The 20069-nt window shown below is 44.2% G+C and overlaps 2 protein-coding genes across 12 annotated transcripts in view; one reads left to right on the top strand and one right to left on the bottom strand.

Annotated features, from left to right (window-relative positions):
- Positions 1-1831, top strand: part of LOC127580409 (interleukin-15 receptor subunit alpha-like) — an 83737-nt gene extending 81906 nt beyond the window's left edge. For all 7 annotated transcript variants that reach the window (XM_052033831.1, XM_052033826.1, XM_052033832.1 and 4 more), the window contains one exon: positions 1686-1831. In XM_052033831.1, the coding sequence (XP_051889791.1) occupies positions 1686-1803 (118 nt within the window). In that variant the 3' untranslated portion in view covers positions 1804-1831. The remainder of the gene's footprint in view (positions 1-1685) is intronic.
- Positions 1832-8161: 6330 nt separating this feature from the next.
- fbxo18 (F-box DNA helicase 1) overlaps positions 8162-20069 on the bottom strand; it is a 68901-nt gene continuing 56993 nt past the window's right edge. For all 5 annotated transcript variants that reach the window (XM_052033820.1, XM_052033819.1, XM_052033823.1 and 2 more), the window contains 4 exons: positions 15692-15817; positions 14305-14411; positions 11232-11366; positions 8162-8306 (listed from right to left, as the gene is read on the bottom strand). In XM_052033820.1, the coding sequence (XP_051889780.1) occupies positions 8166-8306; positions 11232-11366; positions 14305-14411; positions 15692-15817 (509 nt within the window). In that variant the 3' untranslated portion in view covers positions 8162-8165. The remainder of the gene's footprint in view (positions 8307-11231; positions 11367-14304; positions 14412-15691; positions 15818-20069) is intronic.

Genomic DNA, 20069 nt, shown 5'->3' with positions numbered 1-20069 from the left:
CTGCAATGCTTGGTACGCCTTGCCCCCTCTTAGACATGTTGTGCCTTGGGGAAATGCCAAGCAGGATTCATTTGCTTCCTTAAGAGGAAGAGGAAAGACCAATCAACCTTGTGCATGCTGACAGACAGTATCACACTGCCACAGACAGAGCCTGTCTGGAGGCTCAGAGATACCACTAGAAGGGATCTTGCCTGGTACAGAGGAAATCAATTAAGGATGAAGTACCTCAAACTAAGATAATATTTAATTGTTCAAAAATCTAATTGCAAAACACAAATAATTCAGTGGTATGTTTGGGCAAAACAGATCCGATGGTAAGAAAACTTGCATTTATTTGTCACCTTCCAAGACTTTATGATGTTTCATGCAATGTTAAAGAAATAAAGCAGCCAATCTGCATGCAGCACACTCCCATTAACAAGAGAGAGATAAAAGGCCAAATAATTTTCTTTTTATTGATGTTGGCTAAGGAATAAATATTGGGTGCAACACCAGGCAGGGGGCTCCTGTTCCTTATCAAAACTGTACCCTGGTACCTGAGAGGACAGATCCCTTATTTGAAAAATGGCACCTCGAACAGTGTTGCAGTCCCTCAGTACTGCACTGAAATGTTCACCTGGATTATGGGCTTCAGTTCTGGGAATGAATGAAGTGTGGACTAACAAAGATGAGTGCTTGATCGAGGGGTGACAAATCAAAATAGTAAACTGGCTTAAGGAGAGAACAGTGGAATAGAATGCAGAATAATAGTAAAAAGATAAGAAATATGAACAGGACGAGGCCATTCAGCCCCTCGAACCTGCTCCAGCCCCTCGAGGCTGCTCTACCGTTTAATAAGATCATGGCTGATCTGATCTGGTCTCAGCTCCACTTTCCTACCTGTTCCTCATGATTCCCTGTACTCCAAAAACATGTTTGTTCCAACCTTGAATGTGCTCAATGCTGCAGCCACCATTGCTCGTGGAACAGAATTCCAAAGCATCATGTTCCCCCTCTCAGTTCTGTCTTAAATGGGCAACCCCAAATCCTGAGATGATATTTCCTGAGTACTCCATCTCTCATTCTCTCAGCGTCCTTCCTATCAAGCTCCCTCAGTATCTTCTTTCAATAAGATAACCTGATTCTAATGATTAGACAAAGTCTGCTCAATTGTTCTAGAGAATAATACAATCCAGTGGTGGAGAGAGGAAGTGAGCAGCAAATAGTACCTCAGTCTTAGCAATGGTGCATGGAGGTGCATAGATTAATGATACCTTAAATAAGTCTCTTAGTAGCTGAACCCGCCGCACTCTCTTAGGATAGTCACAGGCACAGGCCTTGCAGCCCATAAAGTCAATACCAAGCATCAAACACCCACATCTTGCACCCCCCTCAACTCCACCCCCATGTCCCTCCCTCCCTCCCTCCCTCCCTCCCTCCTCCCGCAACATCCACCTACTAGAGTCAACTTACAGAGGACAGTTAACCAGCATATCTTTGACACGTGGAAGCAAAGCAGAGCACCTGGAGGAAACCCACGCAGTCACAGGGAGAACAGGCAAACTCCACACAGTCAGAATCCAGGGTCTGAATCCAACCAGTGCTAACCACTGCGCCACTCCTGGAGGTAGTTTAGTTAATTTCTCGTATCTATAAGAAGTACTTTTGCTCACCTTTTCTCAATCTTTTCTTTTTTTTTAATTCAGCCACTGCACCAGGTTCTGGTTTGCTGAGCATGAATTGACGGCAATGGCACCAATGGAGGTACAAACAGTGGTGGATGAAAGTGAAACTGGACCTTTACAGTCACAGGGAGAGAGATGACATTCATAAACTGGTGATATGGTTCAACAATGTACATTGGCAGCTTGGGAAAACGTAAATAAGTCTTGAGGATGAACCAAAGAATCAATGTTTCATTTACTGCAGCTGAACAGGAAACAGAGATAACAGAGATCATCTTTCTTTATCTCATCTTTGTTGAGCTATTTGGATACAATTCGCCTGCCTTCAACTACGGAGAAGGTAGACCATGGAAAATGGACCACAGCCACTGGCTCCTCCTCAGTCATACTTAATGGATGAGACAGAAGATAGGAATTACGTCTGGATTTTATTTGTGGAATTTTTTTAAAAACCTACATACGTATCCATTGAACCTCCATTAAATTGGTGACAGAGGTGAGCAGAGCTTTGAAATAAATGTTTATAATTATATACTTTCATTAAATTCATCAGCAATAAAAACTGATCCACCTGTCTGAATTTCCATATATATTATCAAAACACAGTTTCTTTTTCCTCAAGTTATTTTTGCTTAATTTTCAAGATGCATTGCATGGCACCTGCATTGTTTTTAAAGATGATTGTTACAATATTTGAAATATTTCCTTTCCTCAAAGGATCGGTCTCAGGGCTAGAAATTCTTTATCACAGTGCAACATTTCTGAGTGCTGCACAAAATGAACTTAATTTAAAACCCCACAGCTAAGCGCAAGCAGGTCATAAAGAGACACAGCACGGAAACAGGTCCTTTGGCTCCTCTCCTCCGTGTCAACCATCAACCATCCATTTACACTAATCGCAGGTCCTCTGCGCATTTGATGAGAAATTAGATGCATATTTAGAAATTGGTCTGGTACAATTCTTTTACATATTGAAGCCCCACTACCACAGCTAATTACAAATGGCAGAACTAGCATAACAATGGCCTTTCTATGCGCTTAACCCTCGAGTTTTGTGCATTGGTAGGCCTAACCCAAAACTGGCACCTTTCCTTGCACTAAAGAATTTCCAAGCTGGTATCTTTTGATTGAGAGGTCAAGTAGGCTTATTTACCAGCCTTAATTAGCAGTTTTTGGCTTTTAATCTGAAGAAATGGGTTCTTCCAATGGAAAAATGTATAGTGTTGATGGGAACTATGTTCATGTCTTTCCATATATTGTATTTATGATATTTGGTGTAACATTTTTCGTTATAAATATAAATAAGAGTGATGTCTATGGTTGGTAATTCTGCATTAAACTGGTTAATGTGAATTGGATTTGATACTTAAGTGATTCAGAAGCCCGAAATAGTACTGTCTTAATGTGAAGCTTTTATGAATGAAAAGATGCTTTACTTCTTGATAGTGTAACAGGTTGGTTGTGAAACTTATGGATTTTCTGTATTATTAAATTAAATTTATGTTTATTTTTTAATCTGTAACTATAATAAGGACTTCCTTGTGTGTGCGTATATATAAGAGAGAGAGAGAGAGATGCACAAATATTATACTGCATATTTATTTATGATTAAATAACAATATATTGGAATCTTTAGTCAGTGTTATAATGTGCACCATTTCAGAAAGAACGCGGTAGTGTGGGACAGGACTGTCTCAGCTTCATGCAGCTACCTACTGCAGATGAGGAATTGTGATCCTTTGGAAACTGCAAGCAGCAGATGACCCCCAGATTGATTAAGGGCGGAGTGGATGGAGGAGACAGCTGGTGTCAGGCCAGAACTATGTGCCAAAACTTTGTCAACTAACTACAGAAACCTTAGAAGAAAATGAGAAATGAGAGACTGTTCCTGAATGCTGAGGTAGACTTAAGTTTATGTGGTGTTTCATCGTATCTGGCAAATATTCCAAATTAAATTGTATACAATCAATTACTCTGGAGTGTTATTATTTTTGTAAACCTGGCAGCCATATTATGTAGAGCAGATGGTCTACTGCATTAGTATTGGTTGTCGACAGAAGTTGCTGATGTGGGATTTAAGCTGTTTCAAAATGAACTCCATAGGTCCAAACACCGTAGGAACAGCATTCCACTGATCTGACAGCGTATCAGATATAAATACCAGTACTTTGTATGATCTCTGGATTTCAAACCACAGACTCAGCAGCTGACCCAGACAACATTGCTGGACTGCTGTAAACAGCATTCCCCAAAATAAAACCACACCCACTCATTTGCAAAACATTTTCAGATATGATTATTATCCTGATTTTTCATCACAAATATCTAAGATCAAATGGTCACATAGAACACAGAACATAACACAGGAACAGGCCCCTCAGCCCACAATGTGGTGCCGAACTAATTAAACCCCTAACTAAACAAATCCCTCTGCCTACACAATGTCCATATCCCTCCATTCTCTGATGATTCATGTGCCTATCTAAGAGCCTCTTAAACACCTCTATCATATTTGCCTCCAGTACCATCCCTGGCAGCACCTTCCAGGCACCCACCCCTCTCTGTATATAAAAAACTTGCCCTGCACATATCCTATGAATCTACTTCCTCTCACCTTAAATGCATGCCCTCTAGTATTAGACATTTTGATCCTGGGAAAAAGATACCAAGCTGTCTAACTATGCCTCTCATAATCTTATAAACTTCTATCAGGCCTCCCCTCAGCCTCCGCTGCTCCAGAGGAAACAACCCTAGTTTGTCCAACCTAAAGCTCTTTTAAAAAAAACTCTGTACCGTAAAAAATAGTGCTAACTACACTAAAGATCTGCCCAATTGCTTGCCAGCGTTGCTAGGGAGTGAATTCATTATTTGTTTCTAAAACAGATGAAAACTGTTTGACCATGTTTAGGAATCAAATTCAAAAATGTGAACCAAACTCATTAGAGGAAAGAAAATGGCCTTCAGGATTATTAAGTACCATTGCCATGCAAGAAACTGCAGAGAGTTGTGGACACAGCCCAGTGCATTACGGACACCAGCCTCCCCTCCTTGGACTCTGTCTTTACCTCTCATTGTCTTGGTGAAGCAGCCAGCATAATCATAGACCCCACCCACCCGGGACATTCTCTCTTCTCTCCTCTTCCATCGGGCAGAAGATACAGGAGCCTGAGGGCATGTACCACCAGAATTAAGGACAGCTTCTACCCCACTGTGATAAGACTATTGAACGGTTCCCTTATACGATGAGATGGACTATGACCTCACGGTCTACCTTGTTGTGACCTTGCACCTTATTGCACTGCACTTTCTCTGTAGCTGTGACACTTTACTCTGTACTGTTATTGTTTTTACCTGTACTACATCAATGCACTCTGTAATAACTCAATGTAACTGCACTGTGTAATGAATTGACCTGTACGATTGGTTTGTAAGACAAGTTTTTTCACTGTACCTCGGTACAAGTGACAATAATAAGCCAATACCAATGGAGACTAACTAATGTGCACTCTATGTGGGTTGAAATGTTAATCTGACTTTCCTATTTCATACAATGATTCAGTACATTTACCCAGTTCCAGTTTCAGTCCACACTTGACACCAAGTTGATCCAGGTCAGGGTAGCAGCCGTAGCTTTACAATGTCATCCCTTTCCAGGTTAGAACAGAGATGAGACAAGAAACCCATAATGCTTGTATTGGTGACACAATAGACTACAGTCGCTGGAATCTGGGGTATCAGACAATCTGCCGGAGGAAATCAGTGGGTCCAGCAGCATCTGTGGGAGGGGGGAATGGAATTATTGACGAAAAACACTCTGATGCTGGAGGAACTCAGCAGGCCAGGCTGCCCGAATGTTGACGTAGAGGGTTGAAACCCTGCATCAGGACTCGTTAGTTCCTTCCCTCTCCAACAGATGCTGCTTGACTGGCTGAGTTCTTCCAGCAGATTGTTTGATGCCTGTATCGGTCTTTCTTGTTGCAAGTGGGCACAACATGGGGGCAGGATAGCATTCACCCACATGACCTCCTCAAACTGATGTATGGGCAAGGAGGAGCAGTTATAGGTACTGTCAAGGACAACAAATTGACACTGAGTCAATTATTAGAATCCTAGAGAGTCATGGAGTAATACCGCATGGAAGCAGGCCCTTTGGCCCAACTGGTCTATGCTGGCCACAGCATCCTCCCTGCTAGTCCCAGCTACCCGCATTCGGCCTATAACCCTCCAAGCCTCTCCCCCCTCCATGTACCTATCCAAATGCCTCTTGAATGTTGCAAATGTACCCACCTCGACCACTTCCTCTGGCAGCTCATTCCAGGCACTTACCTCCTTCTGTGTAAAGAAGTTACCTCTCAGGCCTCTATTAAATCTCGCCCCTCTTGTCTTGTATCTGTGCCCACTAGTTTTGGACTCCCCAACCCTGGGGAAAAGATTAAGATCGTCCACCTTATCCATACCCCTCATGAGTTTATAAAATTCTATGAGGTCACCCCTCATTCTCCTACGCTCCAAGGAATAAAGATCCAGCGTGGCCAATCTCTCCCTATAACTCAGGCCTTCTAGTCCAGGCAGCCTTCTCGTAAATCTCTCCTCCAACTTGACAATGTCTTTCGTACAGCAGGGTGACCAAAACTGTACACAATACTCCAGTGCGGCCTCACCAACAACTTACGATGTCCCTACTCCTCAATTTGATGCCCTTACTGATGAAGGCCACCATGCTAAACACCTTCTTCACTACCCTGTCTAGTTGCGCAGCCACTTTCAGCGAACTGTGCACTTGTACTCCCAGGTCCCTCTATTCCACAACACTCATCAGTGCCCTGCCATTCACTGTATAGGTCCCACCCTGGTTTTAATGTTCAAAATGCATCACCTCACACTTAACTAAGTTGAAAACCATTTGCCATTCCTTAACCCATCTCCCAAACTGATTAATATTTCTTTGTAACTATTTGTAACCTGCTTCACTATCAACAAGACCCCCTAATTTAGTATCATCCACAAACTTGCTAATTGTGCCATGTACATTCACATCCAAATCATTTACATACATAATGAATAAAAGAGGTCCCAACACTGACCCCTGGGGCACCCCACTAGTCACTGGCCTCCAGTTGGAGAATCGACCTTCAACAATCACCCTCTGCTTCCTATCATCGAGCCAATTCTGAATCCACCTCGCTAGCTCCCCCTGAATCCCATGCGACCTAACCTTCCAGATCAGCCTGCCATGTGGGACCTTGTCAAAGGCCCAACTAAAGTCCATATAGACAACATCCACTGCCGTACCCTCATCTATCCCCTTTGTTAACTCTTTGAAAAACTCCGAAGGACTCGTCAGACATGACCTCCCACACACAAAACCATGCTGACTATTCCTGATCAGGCCTTGATTATCCAAGTGATGGTAGATCTTGACCCTCAGAATTCCCTCCAGTAACATCCCTACAACTATTCATCATGGAAAAGAGTGGACTTGGATGAAGGGACCAAATATGTTTGTGCATTGAACAGTTATAGCATTAGAGTAATAAAGACAGCATGGAAACAGGCCCTTTGGCCCACCAAGTGCATGCTGACCACCAATCACCCATTTACACTAATCCCATTTTTTATTCCCACACATTCTCCTAAACTTCCCCCAGATTCTACCACTCATCTTCACACCAGGGCAATTTACGTTGGCCAATTAACCTATCAACCTGCACACCTTTGGGGCGTGAGAGGAAACTGGAGCACCCGGAGGAAACCTGCATGGTCACAGGGAGAACATGCAAACTCCATATTGACAGCATGAGGTCAGGATTGAACCTGGCCTCTGAGGCAGTAGCTCCAGTCAAGATGAAGGGTCTCGACCGGAAACGTCGACTGTCCATTTCCCTCCACAGATGTTGCCTGACCCACAGTTGCTCCAGCATCTTATGTGTAGTTCAAGTAACTGTTCTTGTGCTGTATTGTTTTATATTCTATGTAATCATTTTTATAAAACCAGCTGCCATGAACAACAGAGCTACAATAAGCAAATTATATGACTAGCAATGTTGGTGGAGTAATGAAAGGTGGCCAGGAAATCCCCCAGCTCTGCAATACACCAGGAGAACTTTAAAACAAATAGTTTACTGAGGAAAGTGGAGACATAAATTAAACAGAACTCAACTGCTAAAGAAACAGCAGCTTTCTGGGAAAAAAATGATTTAAATCATTAAATGATACAGTTGGCTGGAAACGGTAATTTCCTTATCACAACAGGAATTTAAAAAAATGTACATCTGAAATACTGCAGGTCATCTTCCAAGTGCAAAGGGGAAAAAAAAAATTGCTGGATATATTCATCAGATTTCTATACAAAGTTCACCTGAGAGCACCAGAAATAACACCACTCCAGATGGTTAGTGCAAGAGGAAATAGCTCTAGGTCTTCCGATCTCTTCCGACATGGGTAGATGCTCTCACACTTCTCACCGCTACCTCCTACCGCACTCCCAGCTAACAGGGTATTTCAAGGGGGATCACAGCCCCTCCCGCCTGTTCTAATCCTGGATTTGACCAGTTCCGGAGAAGCGAGGAGGTAGATAAGGGGACCGATCCGCTGCCTCACACACACACAACAGAGAGGACCACCAGCATCCTCCCCGGCACACTGCCAAGACAGAAGCAAAAGAAAGAGGAAACAATTAAAAATAATACATAGAAATAAAGTGAAGAGGTATTACATCCTCCCTCTCTCTTTTGTGCCAATGGCTTCCACTATCCTGTCCTCTCCTGCTAGGGTGATCACTGCCCACACTTCCACCGGCCCTACTACAGTACTTCACCACCACTTGACAATGCTTCATGTCTGAAGAAGGGCAATCATTCCCACGTTCCCCAAAACATCCCGGGAGCTGTGTTTGATAGAGGCCAATACAGACTCTATAACACCGCCCCAACAGTACCAAACAGCAAGCGGGAGAATCATCAGTCCAGACGAAGGATCTCTACCCAAAAAGTCCACTGTCCATTTCCCTCCACAGATGCTGCCTGACCTGCTGAGTTCCTCCAGCATCTTGTTTTTGCTCAGATTCCACCATCTCCAAATGGGAGAAATTGTCCATTGTAACTAGCAGAACTATTGTTGGCTTTGCTAAGGAAGGTGTCATTTTTGTAATGCCTCAAATGGGGTTTGCACAGTTTTGAACTGCGCCAAGCCACAGAGACTCTGGTTTTGCAGATTGGCAGTGGGGTTGGAGGCAGGGTGGGTTGCCGTGGTTGGAGAGGAGGGTGGCGGTAGAGGTCGGAGTGTTGGGGTTAGGACACAGTGGACTGGCAGAGGATTGGGATTCTTCCCCGTGGGACGGCATCAGTGAACTGCCCATTTGGGCAGAAAAGTAGGAAATGGAACTCAACCCGCTTAAAAAAAAAGCTGAGGTAATGTCTTTGGGAAGGGACAATATGGCAAATTACATAGTAAAAGTACACATAAAATGTTGGCATAACATTGTGGGCCAAAGTGCCTGTACTGTGCTGTAGTGTTCTATGTTCTAAATGGGAGGAAGAGGGGAGGGCAAGGCCACAGCGTCACATAGCATCGGAAAAAACTCTTCAGCCCACCATGTTCCTGCTGTCCATCATGCACCTATCTTTACTAATCCCATTTACCAGCACTTGGCCTGCAGCCTTATATGCCCTGGCAATTCAAGTGCTCCTCCAGATACTTAAATATTGAGTACCTGCCTCCACCACCCCATCATGCAGTGTGTTCCAGATTCCAATCATCTTCTGGGTGAAAAATATCTTCCTCAGATCCCCAATAAACTTCATACTCCTTACCTAAACCTGTGCTTTCTAGTTTTGGATACCTCTGCTAGGGTCTATACCTCTAACCCTTTGATAGATAGGGTTTACTACTATCTACCCTATCTACGCCCATCATAATTTTATACCAATCAATCAGGACTCCCTCAGACTCCTCCACTCCAAGGAAAACAAACCCAGCCTATCTAGTCCCTCTCCATAACTGAAATGTTTCATCTCAGGCAACCGTTTCTCTGCACCCTCTTCAATGCAAGCACACCATTGGAGTGCATATCCACAGAATCTTATGGTAGTGCGACATATCAAATATGGTGGTTGAAAAAGGATTTGGGATACTTTCCATAATTCTCTGGGAATTGAACATAGGACAAGAGATACAGGGAGATGTCTTGATGACTTGTAACTCGCTGCCTGCAAGAGTTGTGGAACAAGAGATAATCAACTATTCAAGATAGGTATATGTACGTGGATAGGAGGGATATGGACCAAGCGCGGGTAAATGGGACTAGCTTGGCGAACACCATTGGTTAGCATGGATGAGTTGGGCTGAAGGGCCTGTTTCCATGCGGAATTACCCTATGAGTCTAAAAGGAAATTGGATACACACAAGAGAAATGAACTAGCAGGGACAGAGTGTAAAGAATGGGGGATGGAACTTACTGGATTGCTTTGGAGACAATGGGCATGGATTTAGTAGTCTGAATGCACCCCCTCCACCCCCCTTACTCCCTATGTCATAATGGCTCTATGACTCCAAGAGCAGGGAGCTCAAACTGCACACAATACAGGCTAATTAGACCACAGCTTGAATGCAGTGTACAGTTCGTAACACTTCATTACAGAAGCAATGTGATTGCATTGGAAATGATCCAGAGGAAACACAGGACTTGGCCAGACTTGAAAGGTTCAGCACTAAGCAAAGACTGGGCAGGCTGGAATTGGTTGTTTGGAACAGAGGCAATTAAGGGGAGATTTAATTGAGGTGTGTAAAAATGAAGGGCCTAGACAGATGAGTGAAAGACCGGGGGACATAGATCAAGGTAGAAGGATTAAAGGGGAGATGGTAAGACGTTTTTTTTCATCCAGAGGGTAGTGGAACCTACTGCCTGAAAGGCTGATGGAGGCAGAAACATTTAAACAGTCTTCTGTCATGCACTTGAAGTCCGTGCCCTGCAAAGTCTCAGTCTTATTGTTGGAAGGTAGGATTAGGCTGGGTACCACTGAGAAGAAGGGCCGAATAGCCCACTTCTGTGCTGTAAATTTTCTGAGAGTCACCAGGAAGCCCATGTCCTGACGGATAAGTTGCTCCTAGCCGGCAAGTGGCAGGAACTGTCCTGCTGTTTTGTTGGAAGTTCGTCTCAATGTGTGTTTCAATTTGCTGGGCTTGGTTAAGCAACTGTATCCCTATGGAGTGAGTCTGCAGGCTCCATCAAACAGAAACTGCACTGTCAATTCTTCAGGGGATTGGTCTGAAGCAAGATGAACCAGGAGTGAAATAATCTACAAAGCACAACTCAACCACCAACTAATGGCATCAACTTCCCTTGTAGAGTAGAGGGTGGGGTCGGGGTGTGGAGGTAACAATCCTAAAGGCTAAATGGTTCAGGGGACAAACATGTGGTTGGGGAAGCATCCCTGGTACACACCACACCACTCACATGATGCATTCCAGGTGGCACAGCTGGAGCCACCTGACCTCTCCCTTCTCCTCACAAATCAATCATTGTTTTAATCATTATCTATCAAATACATTATTCTACAAAATAATTACCTGTGGACTTGATGCTTTCCTCATAGTTAACACTGCTTCACTTGTAATGCGATTTAAACACCCTCCAATGTGACATTTAGGAGATAACCCCTTTCCAAGCAGGTTGGTGGTTAATTCAGGCTTTAGAAAATATTCCTGTGACGTTGAGATTAAACATGATTTAGAGGTGGAAAACAAATCATTGTTTGTCCTCCAAACCAAACCAAAAGCAGAAGTTAAGGTCTACAGACTCCAGTCATACTGCTGAGCTATCCCCCCCCACAGCCTGGAATGAACCACACAGTGTCAGCAACAAGCTGAAATCTTCAACAAATTCTATGTGGTCGCAAATACTCTGAGCACAGTGTAAACAGGCAAAATGTTCTGAAATTTTAAAAGATGAAAACATGGCATCTGCTCCGATTCCCTTAACTGATATTAATAAACTACAGCCTGAGTGGATAATTCCAGTTGCACTCTGGTGGCAGCAAACCAAAATCTGTCTGATCCTCACATAATTTACTGTTAAGCTTGTGTACTTCCTTTCAGATGGGTCTCAAGAGTAGCACATAAAAAAAGAATTTGCATTTCTACAGCACCTTTCATGACCTCAAGACTTTCCAAAGTCCTTCACATTCAATGAGGTTTTGTAACGCCAACTTTCTCCTTGTAGAGTCCACAAACCTGGTAATTTATTTAAAGTTTCTATCTGATTTGCAATCCAGTCAGACCATGTATAAGGGCAGGACTGAGAAATGACTAATGAGTGAAACCATCTGCCTTGTCAGGATTTGATCATGAAACCCTGCTAGTGGTTTCTTCTAAACACTTTATTTTAAATCTGAACTACTGTTACAGTTCCCAGTCCTGTTTATATTGCTGTCTGAATGAAATAAATTACCAAGTCACCCTTTTATGTGTCAAGTGATAGATGTGGGTCCAGACATCTCTTCGGTGAATAGTGCCATGGGGTCCTTTTCTTCATGTGACTGGGTAAACCGAGCCTTGGTTTTACATCTCATCCTAAAGGTAGCACGGTTGACAGTGCGACACTCTCTTGATATTTCACTGGACTAGACTGTGTGCTCTTCTTTGAATTGAACTACAGTCAGCTGATTCACTGCCACCACTAAGTCATAACTAGCACTTTTTTCCTTTAATTTCAAAGCTGCTTATAGATAAGGGCTCTGACAAAACCTCCTGGTCAGTAGATACTTGGAACTGCTTCTGATACATTGAGAATCTTTGCATATAGTCACCCCTAGGTCTCTCTCTGTTCCTGCATCCACTCCAGGTAATGTTGTCACTTGTTCTTCCTGTCCATTTCTTGGAACTAAACTTCAGCTGCTGTATGTCTGCCCATCGATACGGCGACTTTTAAGTACTCATATATATTTCCAAAGTTTAGCCAAATCACAGAAGAATTTGACCAGCAACACACACAAAATGTTGGAGGAACTGAACAGGTCAGGCAACATCCATGGAGAGAAATAAACAGTCGATGTTTCGGGTCGAGACCCTTTATCAGGGCTGGAAAGAAAGAGGGCAGAAGCCAGAATAAGAAGGTCGGGGGAGGGGGAGGAGCACAAGCTGGCAGGTGATAGGTGAGTCCAGGTGAGGGGGGGGGGAAGGTAGGTGGGTGAGGGAGGGAGGATGAAAGGGAGTGATGTACGAAGCTGAGAGGTGATGGGTGGAAAAGGCAGAGGGCTGAAGAAAGAATCCAGTAGGAGAGGGCAGTGGACCATGGAATAAAGGGAAGGAGGTGGGGAATAGGAGGGAGGTGATGGGCAGGTCAGAAGGGCGGGGGAGAGCAAAGAAAAGGGGGGAGGGGACCACAGGAATGAGGGAAAACAAGGGATAGAGGAGAACTGAGGGGAGAGGTTACGGAAGAGAAATCGATGTTGATGCCGTCAGGTTGGAGACTCCCAAGGCGGAATACGGGGTGTTGCTGCTCCAACCTGCATCTGGCCTCAACGTGGCAGTAAAGGAGGCCACGTCAGTACGGGAAAGGGAAGCGGAATTGAAGTGGCTGGCCACCGGGAGGTCCTGGCTATTGCAGCGGACAGAGCGAAGGTGCTCGACGAAGTGGTCACCCAATCTGCGTCGGGTCTCACCGACGTAGAGGAGGCCGCACGGGGAGCACCGGACGCAATAATTGACACCCTCGGACTCAGGTGAAGCGCTGCCTCACCTGGAAGGATAGTCTGGGACCCTGAAGGGTGGTGAGGGAGGAGGTGGAGGGACAGGTGTAGCACTTAGTGCGGTTGCAGGGATAAGTGCCGGGAGGGTCATCAGTGGGGAGGGACGAGTGGACAAGGGAATCCAAGTGTTGGGTGTGGAGGCTCATAAGGTGGCGGCTGAGGTAGTCTCCCACCGAACAGCATCAACATCAATTTCTCTAACTTCCGGTAACCCTTCCCCTGTTTTACCCTTTTTTCCTCCCTTCCCCCCCTTGTTTTCTCGCATTCCTGTGGCCCCCTCACCCCTTCTCTTTTCCTTCCCCTGCCCTCATGACTTGCCCATCACCTCCCTCCTGTTCCCCAGCTCCTTCCCTTTATTCCATGGTCTACTGCCCTCTCCTGCTGGATTCCTCCTTCTTCAAGCCCTTTGCTTCTTCCACCTATCACCTCACAGCCTCTTACATCTCCCCCCTCCCGCACCCACCTACCTTCCCCCTCTCACCTGGACTTGCTCAGTTAGGCGACTTGGTCAGCATGGAAGAGTTGGACCGAAGGGCTTGTTTCCATGCTGTATAGCTCTGTGACTTTATCTCAGCACTGAGTAGCCGCACAACTCACGCCAGCCTACTCAGCACCAGGCCTCACAGGCAGTTTATCCACACCGGATCCATGGGTTGATTCATTGCTGGATTCATACTAGTTTCCTGGCACATCAGTGCATGACCCCTCGTAGCACCAATTCTATGAACACTCTCATTCCTGCAAAGCCATCCTGAGCACTGAGCAAGGTACCAGTGTAGAGGCAGCTTGGCACAGTGTGACACAGCCCAAGCATCTTATGAACCTCACAGTCTAACATAATATCCTCCGCAACACTCTTACTCAGACTGAAACACAACAAGAATCTCACTCACATTGGCAAAGGAGAGGAGACATTCCAAAGACCTGCTCATCACAAGACGCCTCTTTGCCCGGGTAACAGCAATATAAAGCAAGTTCCAATCGACATCTGGGACCAAGTCTGAGGACAGAGATGTAATTCATATAAATGCAGTGATACCCCATTAGTGTCATCTGATATTTGTAGAATTTCAAAATTTTTTTGGAAGGGCAAAAGGGGCCACAGATTCTCCCAATGATGTTAAAGGTGAAAGATTATGCTCCACTGACTGAAAACAATAATGGGGGGTGCTCTCTGAATACATCAGGTCTGTGTTACTGCTGTCACTGAGATTAGATTGTGCAGACATTAGGAAGCATGTTTATCCTTGGACCTTGCAATGAAACAGGACAGCTGTTGCACACTCTCCTTACAAAATTCAGCTGTACTGAATTTACTGAATTAGAGGCAAGGTACAAACTGCAGCTGCCATTTTATTGCACATTTAGTCCTAAGAACCAAGGGTGAATTTCTGTACACCTGTTCTTTTTACAACTCAACTGCTCAAATAATTGCTTTCCTCCAGGCAAGTCAATATCAAAAAGATTACAATGTAAACCATATGCATCCAAGAATGCATCCATTAACCCATCATCTCTCCTCCTTTCAGAAACAAAGGTACAGTATAACAGAGAGGATCTAAGTTTAATGCAAAGCTCGAAATCAGAAAGTAGTTCCTCTTAAGAGATGCCCTTCCTACAAACAACATGCTTCAATCGCTCAGGAGGGATCCATGGACCAGCTCATGTGTGCACAGTAGTGTAGCAGTTAGCGTAATGCTTTACAGCGCCAGCGACCCGGGTTCAATTCTGGCCGCTGTCTGTAAGGGGTTTGTACATTCTCCCTGTGTCTGCGTGGATTTCCTCCAGGTGCTCAGGTTTCCTCCCACATTCCAAAGACCAACGGGTTAGGAAGTTGTGGGCATGCTATGTAGGCACCGGAAGCGTGGCTACACTTGCGGGCTGCCCCCAGAACACTTTATGCAAAGATGTATTTCACTGTGTGTTTCAACGTATATGTGACTAATAAAGATATCTTAGCTCAGAAAACTCATGGTCTGGACATATGGTCTGTTCTGTGTTGGCTAAACTGAGTTTGATTTAGTAGATTGAGCCTGAGGAAGGATTAATAAAAAATTTCAGTTAGAGGTAGCAAATCATGGTCATTATCTGTTCACACAGACTGATTAAGTGTATACTGGTGGATGATCAAGAGGCCTTGGATATGATGCCCCATATTGTTGAATAGCTTTCTGCCTCTCACTGGCAAGGCTCATGAACAAATGGCATTTTGGACAACCTAGTCCAGGGCGAAAGGAGGGAGTGAGAAAAAGATTTAAAAAGGAGCAGAGAAATACTTACCGATCTTAAACCCAGAAAGAACATGAGTGTTGTGTCGAAAGCCTGGAACCTTTATAAGGTCTTCAGCGATCTGTACCATCTCAAACTCCAATCCTTTTGCTTTGTGCACGGTTCCCAGAACAACATCTTCAGAAGAACAAAAGGGACAGTTAAAGTTTATCCTTCTAATCAGGAACAGGTGAAATTTGAACGTTGAAGCTCCCACCCCTTCTTCAATAATTTGTACTACGTGATCTATGGATTTTTATCAGTTTTCAGAAATGAAAATTACTAAATTACCAAACTAGAGGAAGAGGCCATTTCGCTTCTCTTGTCTGTCCCACCATTCAGTGAGATCTGTCACCTAATTCCATTTGCCTGTCTTTGACCCACATCGCTTAATAACTTTGATTAACTAAAGGCTATTTAAAATTTCTAACAGGAGTGGAAAGCAACAATTGCAATTTGCAGAAGAACAAATCACAATGTTGTCATAAAGCCAAGTATACAACCCTTTTCATCACCTTACGATCATGCTTGGGCCCTTATAAAACCTTCAACCAAAATAAAAGCTCTCTTCAGATCTTGTCTTACATTGTAAAGTAGGAAACACAACAACTAGTTTGCATTGAAGATTAAGATTAAGGTTTCTTTATTAGTCACATATACATCAAAACACACAGTGAAATGCATACTTTGAGTAGTGTTCAAAGTATGAACACTTTCATACTTTCATACAAAGTATTCACAGCCTGCAAGTGTCGCCAAGCTTCCGACGCCAACATAGCATGCCCACAACTTCCTAACCCGTAAGTCTCTGGAATGTGGGAGGAAACCAGAGCACCCGGAGGAAACCCATGCAGACACGGGGAGAACGTACAAACCCCTTACAGACAGTGGCCGGAATTGAACCCAGGTCGCTGGCACTGTAAAGCATCATGCTAACCGCTACACTACCGTGTGCTTGAAAAGAAATCTACCAGCTGATAATGTGGGGATAATCTGATCTCTGTTGAAGGATAAACATAGGGGTCAGATCATACTCAACCAAGTTCACAGTTTCTGTGACATGCCTGTAGTGACACTTACATTTTAAAGTCTTGCCTTCAGACAGAACAGTCTACTAATGGCAAGCAGGCCTCAGTGGCGCTAAGTGGGGCCTTTTGGCCTTCGGACACCTGCTCTACCTGGACCTTCAGGCCGTACGATCAGGAATCACTGGCATTTGACCTCCAGAGCCTTCCAAACTTCTGTGGTAATGTGAGCAGGAGCAGGAATCTAGAACTCACTAGTCATCTGGCATCAGCATGATCTAGCCATCATTCGGAATACCACAAATAACTCTTCTGCCAGTCTATGAAATACTTGAGGGAGCAGAACAGGCCTTTGGTTTAATGTCACATTCAAAAGACTGCACTTGCAGCCATGTTCTGGAGAATCAGCCAAGACTTCCGTGCGCAAAGGTAGAGTTGCACATATAACCTTTTGACTCGGGCGTAGCCATAGCAGACAAGATAAATGTTGTTGGGCAGATTTTGCTGTGGTCTCAGTTGAGTGTTCTATGATACAGTTCAAAGAGGACTTGCTTCTTACAACACAAAAGGAAGCTGGCTGGCCCATGGCTGGATCTTTCTTTTTCCCTCCCTCTATACTTATTAAGGGGTCATTTGCAGTAATCAATTAACACACCACCACTTCTTTTGGATGAGGGATGAAACTGGACAATCTGGGGGAAACCCATGCAGACACTGTACATAGAACACACTAGGTTGGCATCAAACATAGGTTCCTAGAACTGTGAGGTAGCAGCATTAACTGCTATGCCACTATGTTGCCCCAGTTTCTAACACAACTCTTTTGGATGTAAAATACATACTGCTGGATTTTGTACACAAAGACTTTTTCAGAAGATCACAAGACAAGGGAGCAGAAGCAGGCCATTCGGCCCATCGAGTCTGCTCCAAGGAAAGGGAAATAGAAATGAGAAATGGGGAATGGGGGAAGGAAAAAAAACTATTCTAATCCCAATTTCCGGCCTTATCCCCATATTCCTTGATATCCTGACTATTTAGATATCTATCTATCTCCTCCTTGAACGCCCCCACTGATCTGGCCTCCATTGCTGTACGTGGCAAGGAGTTCCACAAATTCACCACCCTCTGGCTAAAGAAATTTTTCCTCATCTCTGTTTTGAAACTGTACCCTCTAATTCTAAGATTGTGCCCTCTGGTCCTGGACTCACCCACCAAGGGAAACAGCCTAGCCACATTTACTCTGTCCTTTCCTATCAATATTTTAAATGTCTCTATGAGGTCCCCTCTCATTCTTCTGTACTCCAGTGAGTACAGTCCAAGAGCCGACAAACGCTTCTCATACGTAAGCCCTTTCATTCCTGGAATCATCCTCGTAAATCTCCTCTGAACCCTCTCCAACGTCAACACATCCTTCCTAAGAGGTGGGGCCCAAAACTGCGCACAATATTCCAAATGAGGCCTCACTAGTGCCCTGTAGAGCCTCTTCAACACTTCCTTACTTTTATACACTATACCTCTCGAAATGAATGCCAATATAGCATTCGCTTTCTTTACCACCGATCCGACCTGGTGGTTAACCTTTAAGGTATCCTGCACGAGTACCCCCAAGTCCCTTTGTACTTCCGTGCTTTGGATTTTCTCTCCTCCTAGATAATAATCTGCCCGCTTATTTCTGCTTCCAAAGTGTACAACTGCACATTTCCCTACATTGAATCTCATCTGCCATTTCCTTGCCCATTCTCCTAAACTGTCTAGGTCCCTCTGCAACCTTCCTATCTCTTCAATACTCCCTACTCCTCCCCCTATCTTGGTGTCATCTGCAAACTTAGCCACGAAACCATTTATTCCATCATCCAAATCGTTAATGTACAAGGTAAAAAGGAGCTGTCCCAACACCGACCCCTGCGGCACACCACTAGTAACCGGTAACCAACCAGAACGAGATCCTTTTATTTCCACTCTTTGCTTCCTGTCAACAAGCCAATGCTCCACCCATTCTGTTATCCTACCCGTAATTCCATGACCTCTCATCTTATTAATCAGTCTCCTGTGAGGCACCTTATCAAAGGCCTTTTGAAAGTCTAAATACACAACATCTACCACCTCTCCCTTATCCACCTTACCTGTGATTTCTTCAAAAAACTCCAATAGGTTGGTCAGGCAGGATCTTCCCTTCACAAAACCATGTTGGCTAGGACCTATCTTGCCTTGCGCCTCTAGGTATTCCGTAACCCCGTCTTTGAGGATAGATTCCAATAACTTTCCCACCACTGACGTCAGACTAATAGGTCTGTAATTTCCTTTATGCTGCCTCCCACCTTTCTTATACAACGGAACTACATTTGCGACCCTCCAGTCCTCCGGAACCACGCCAGAATCTATCGATTTCTGGAAAATTATCGCCAATGCCTCCGCTATCTCTAAAGCCACCTCCTTCAGAACCTGGGGATGCACCTCATCCGGTCCGGGAGACTTATCAGTCTTTAGCCCATTTAGTTTTCCTAGCACTTTCTCCCTAGTAATCTTAACTGAACTCAATTCCATTTCATGAGACTCCTGACTAACCGGCACATTGCTGATGTCCTCCACGGTGAAGACCGATGCAAAATATTCATTCAATTCCTCTGCCATCTCTCTATCGTCCATTATAATAGCTCCTACACCGTTATCAATTGGTCCTATATCAACCCGTGTCTCTCTTTTACACCTTATGTATTTAAAAAACTCTTTGTATCCTTTCGAATGTTATCCGCCAACTTCCTTTCATAATTCATCTTTTCTTTCCTAATGACCTTCTTAGTTTCTCTCTGCAGGTTTTTAAAAGCTTCCCAGTCTTCTGTTTTCCCACTAATTTTTGCTTCTTTGTACGCCGCCCCTTTTGCTTTTATTTTAGCCTTCACCTCTCTCGTTATCCACATTTGTGCCTTTTTTCCATTAAAAACCTTTTCTCTTGGAACACATCTATCCTGCAATTTCCTTATTTCTTGTAGAAATTCCTTCCATTTCTCCTCTGCCGTCCCTCCAGCCAGCTTACTCTTCCAATCAATTAGGGCCAACTCCTCTCTCATACCATTGTAATTTCCTTTGTTCCACTGAAATATCGATACACCAGTTATCAGTTTCTCCTTCTCAAACTTGAAACTGAACTCAATCATATTGTGATCACTGGTTCCCAGTGGTTCCTTTACCTTTAGTTCCCTAATCACCTCCGGTTCATTACACAGCACCCAATCCAAAACAGCCGATCCCCTGGTGGGTTCTTCAACAAGTTGCTCTAGAAAAACGTCCCTTAGACATTCCACAAACTCCCTCTCCTGAGTACTACCACCATTCTGGATTTCCCAGTCCACCTTCATGTTAAAATC

Source organism: Pristis pectinata, chromosome 19, assembly GCF_009764475.1.
Source record: "Pristis pectinata isolate sPriPec2 chromosome 19, sPriPec2.1.pri, whole genome shotgun sequence".
Taxonomy (NCBI): Eukaryota; Metazoa; Chordata; class Chondrichthyes; order Rhinopristiformes; family Pristidae; genus Pristis; species Pristis pectinata.
This window is presented reverse-complemented; position numbering and strand designations above follow the sequence as displayed.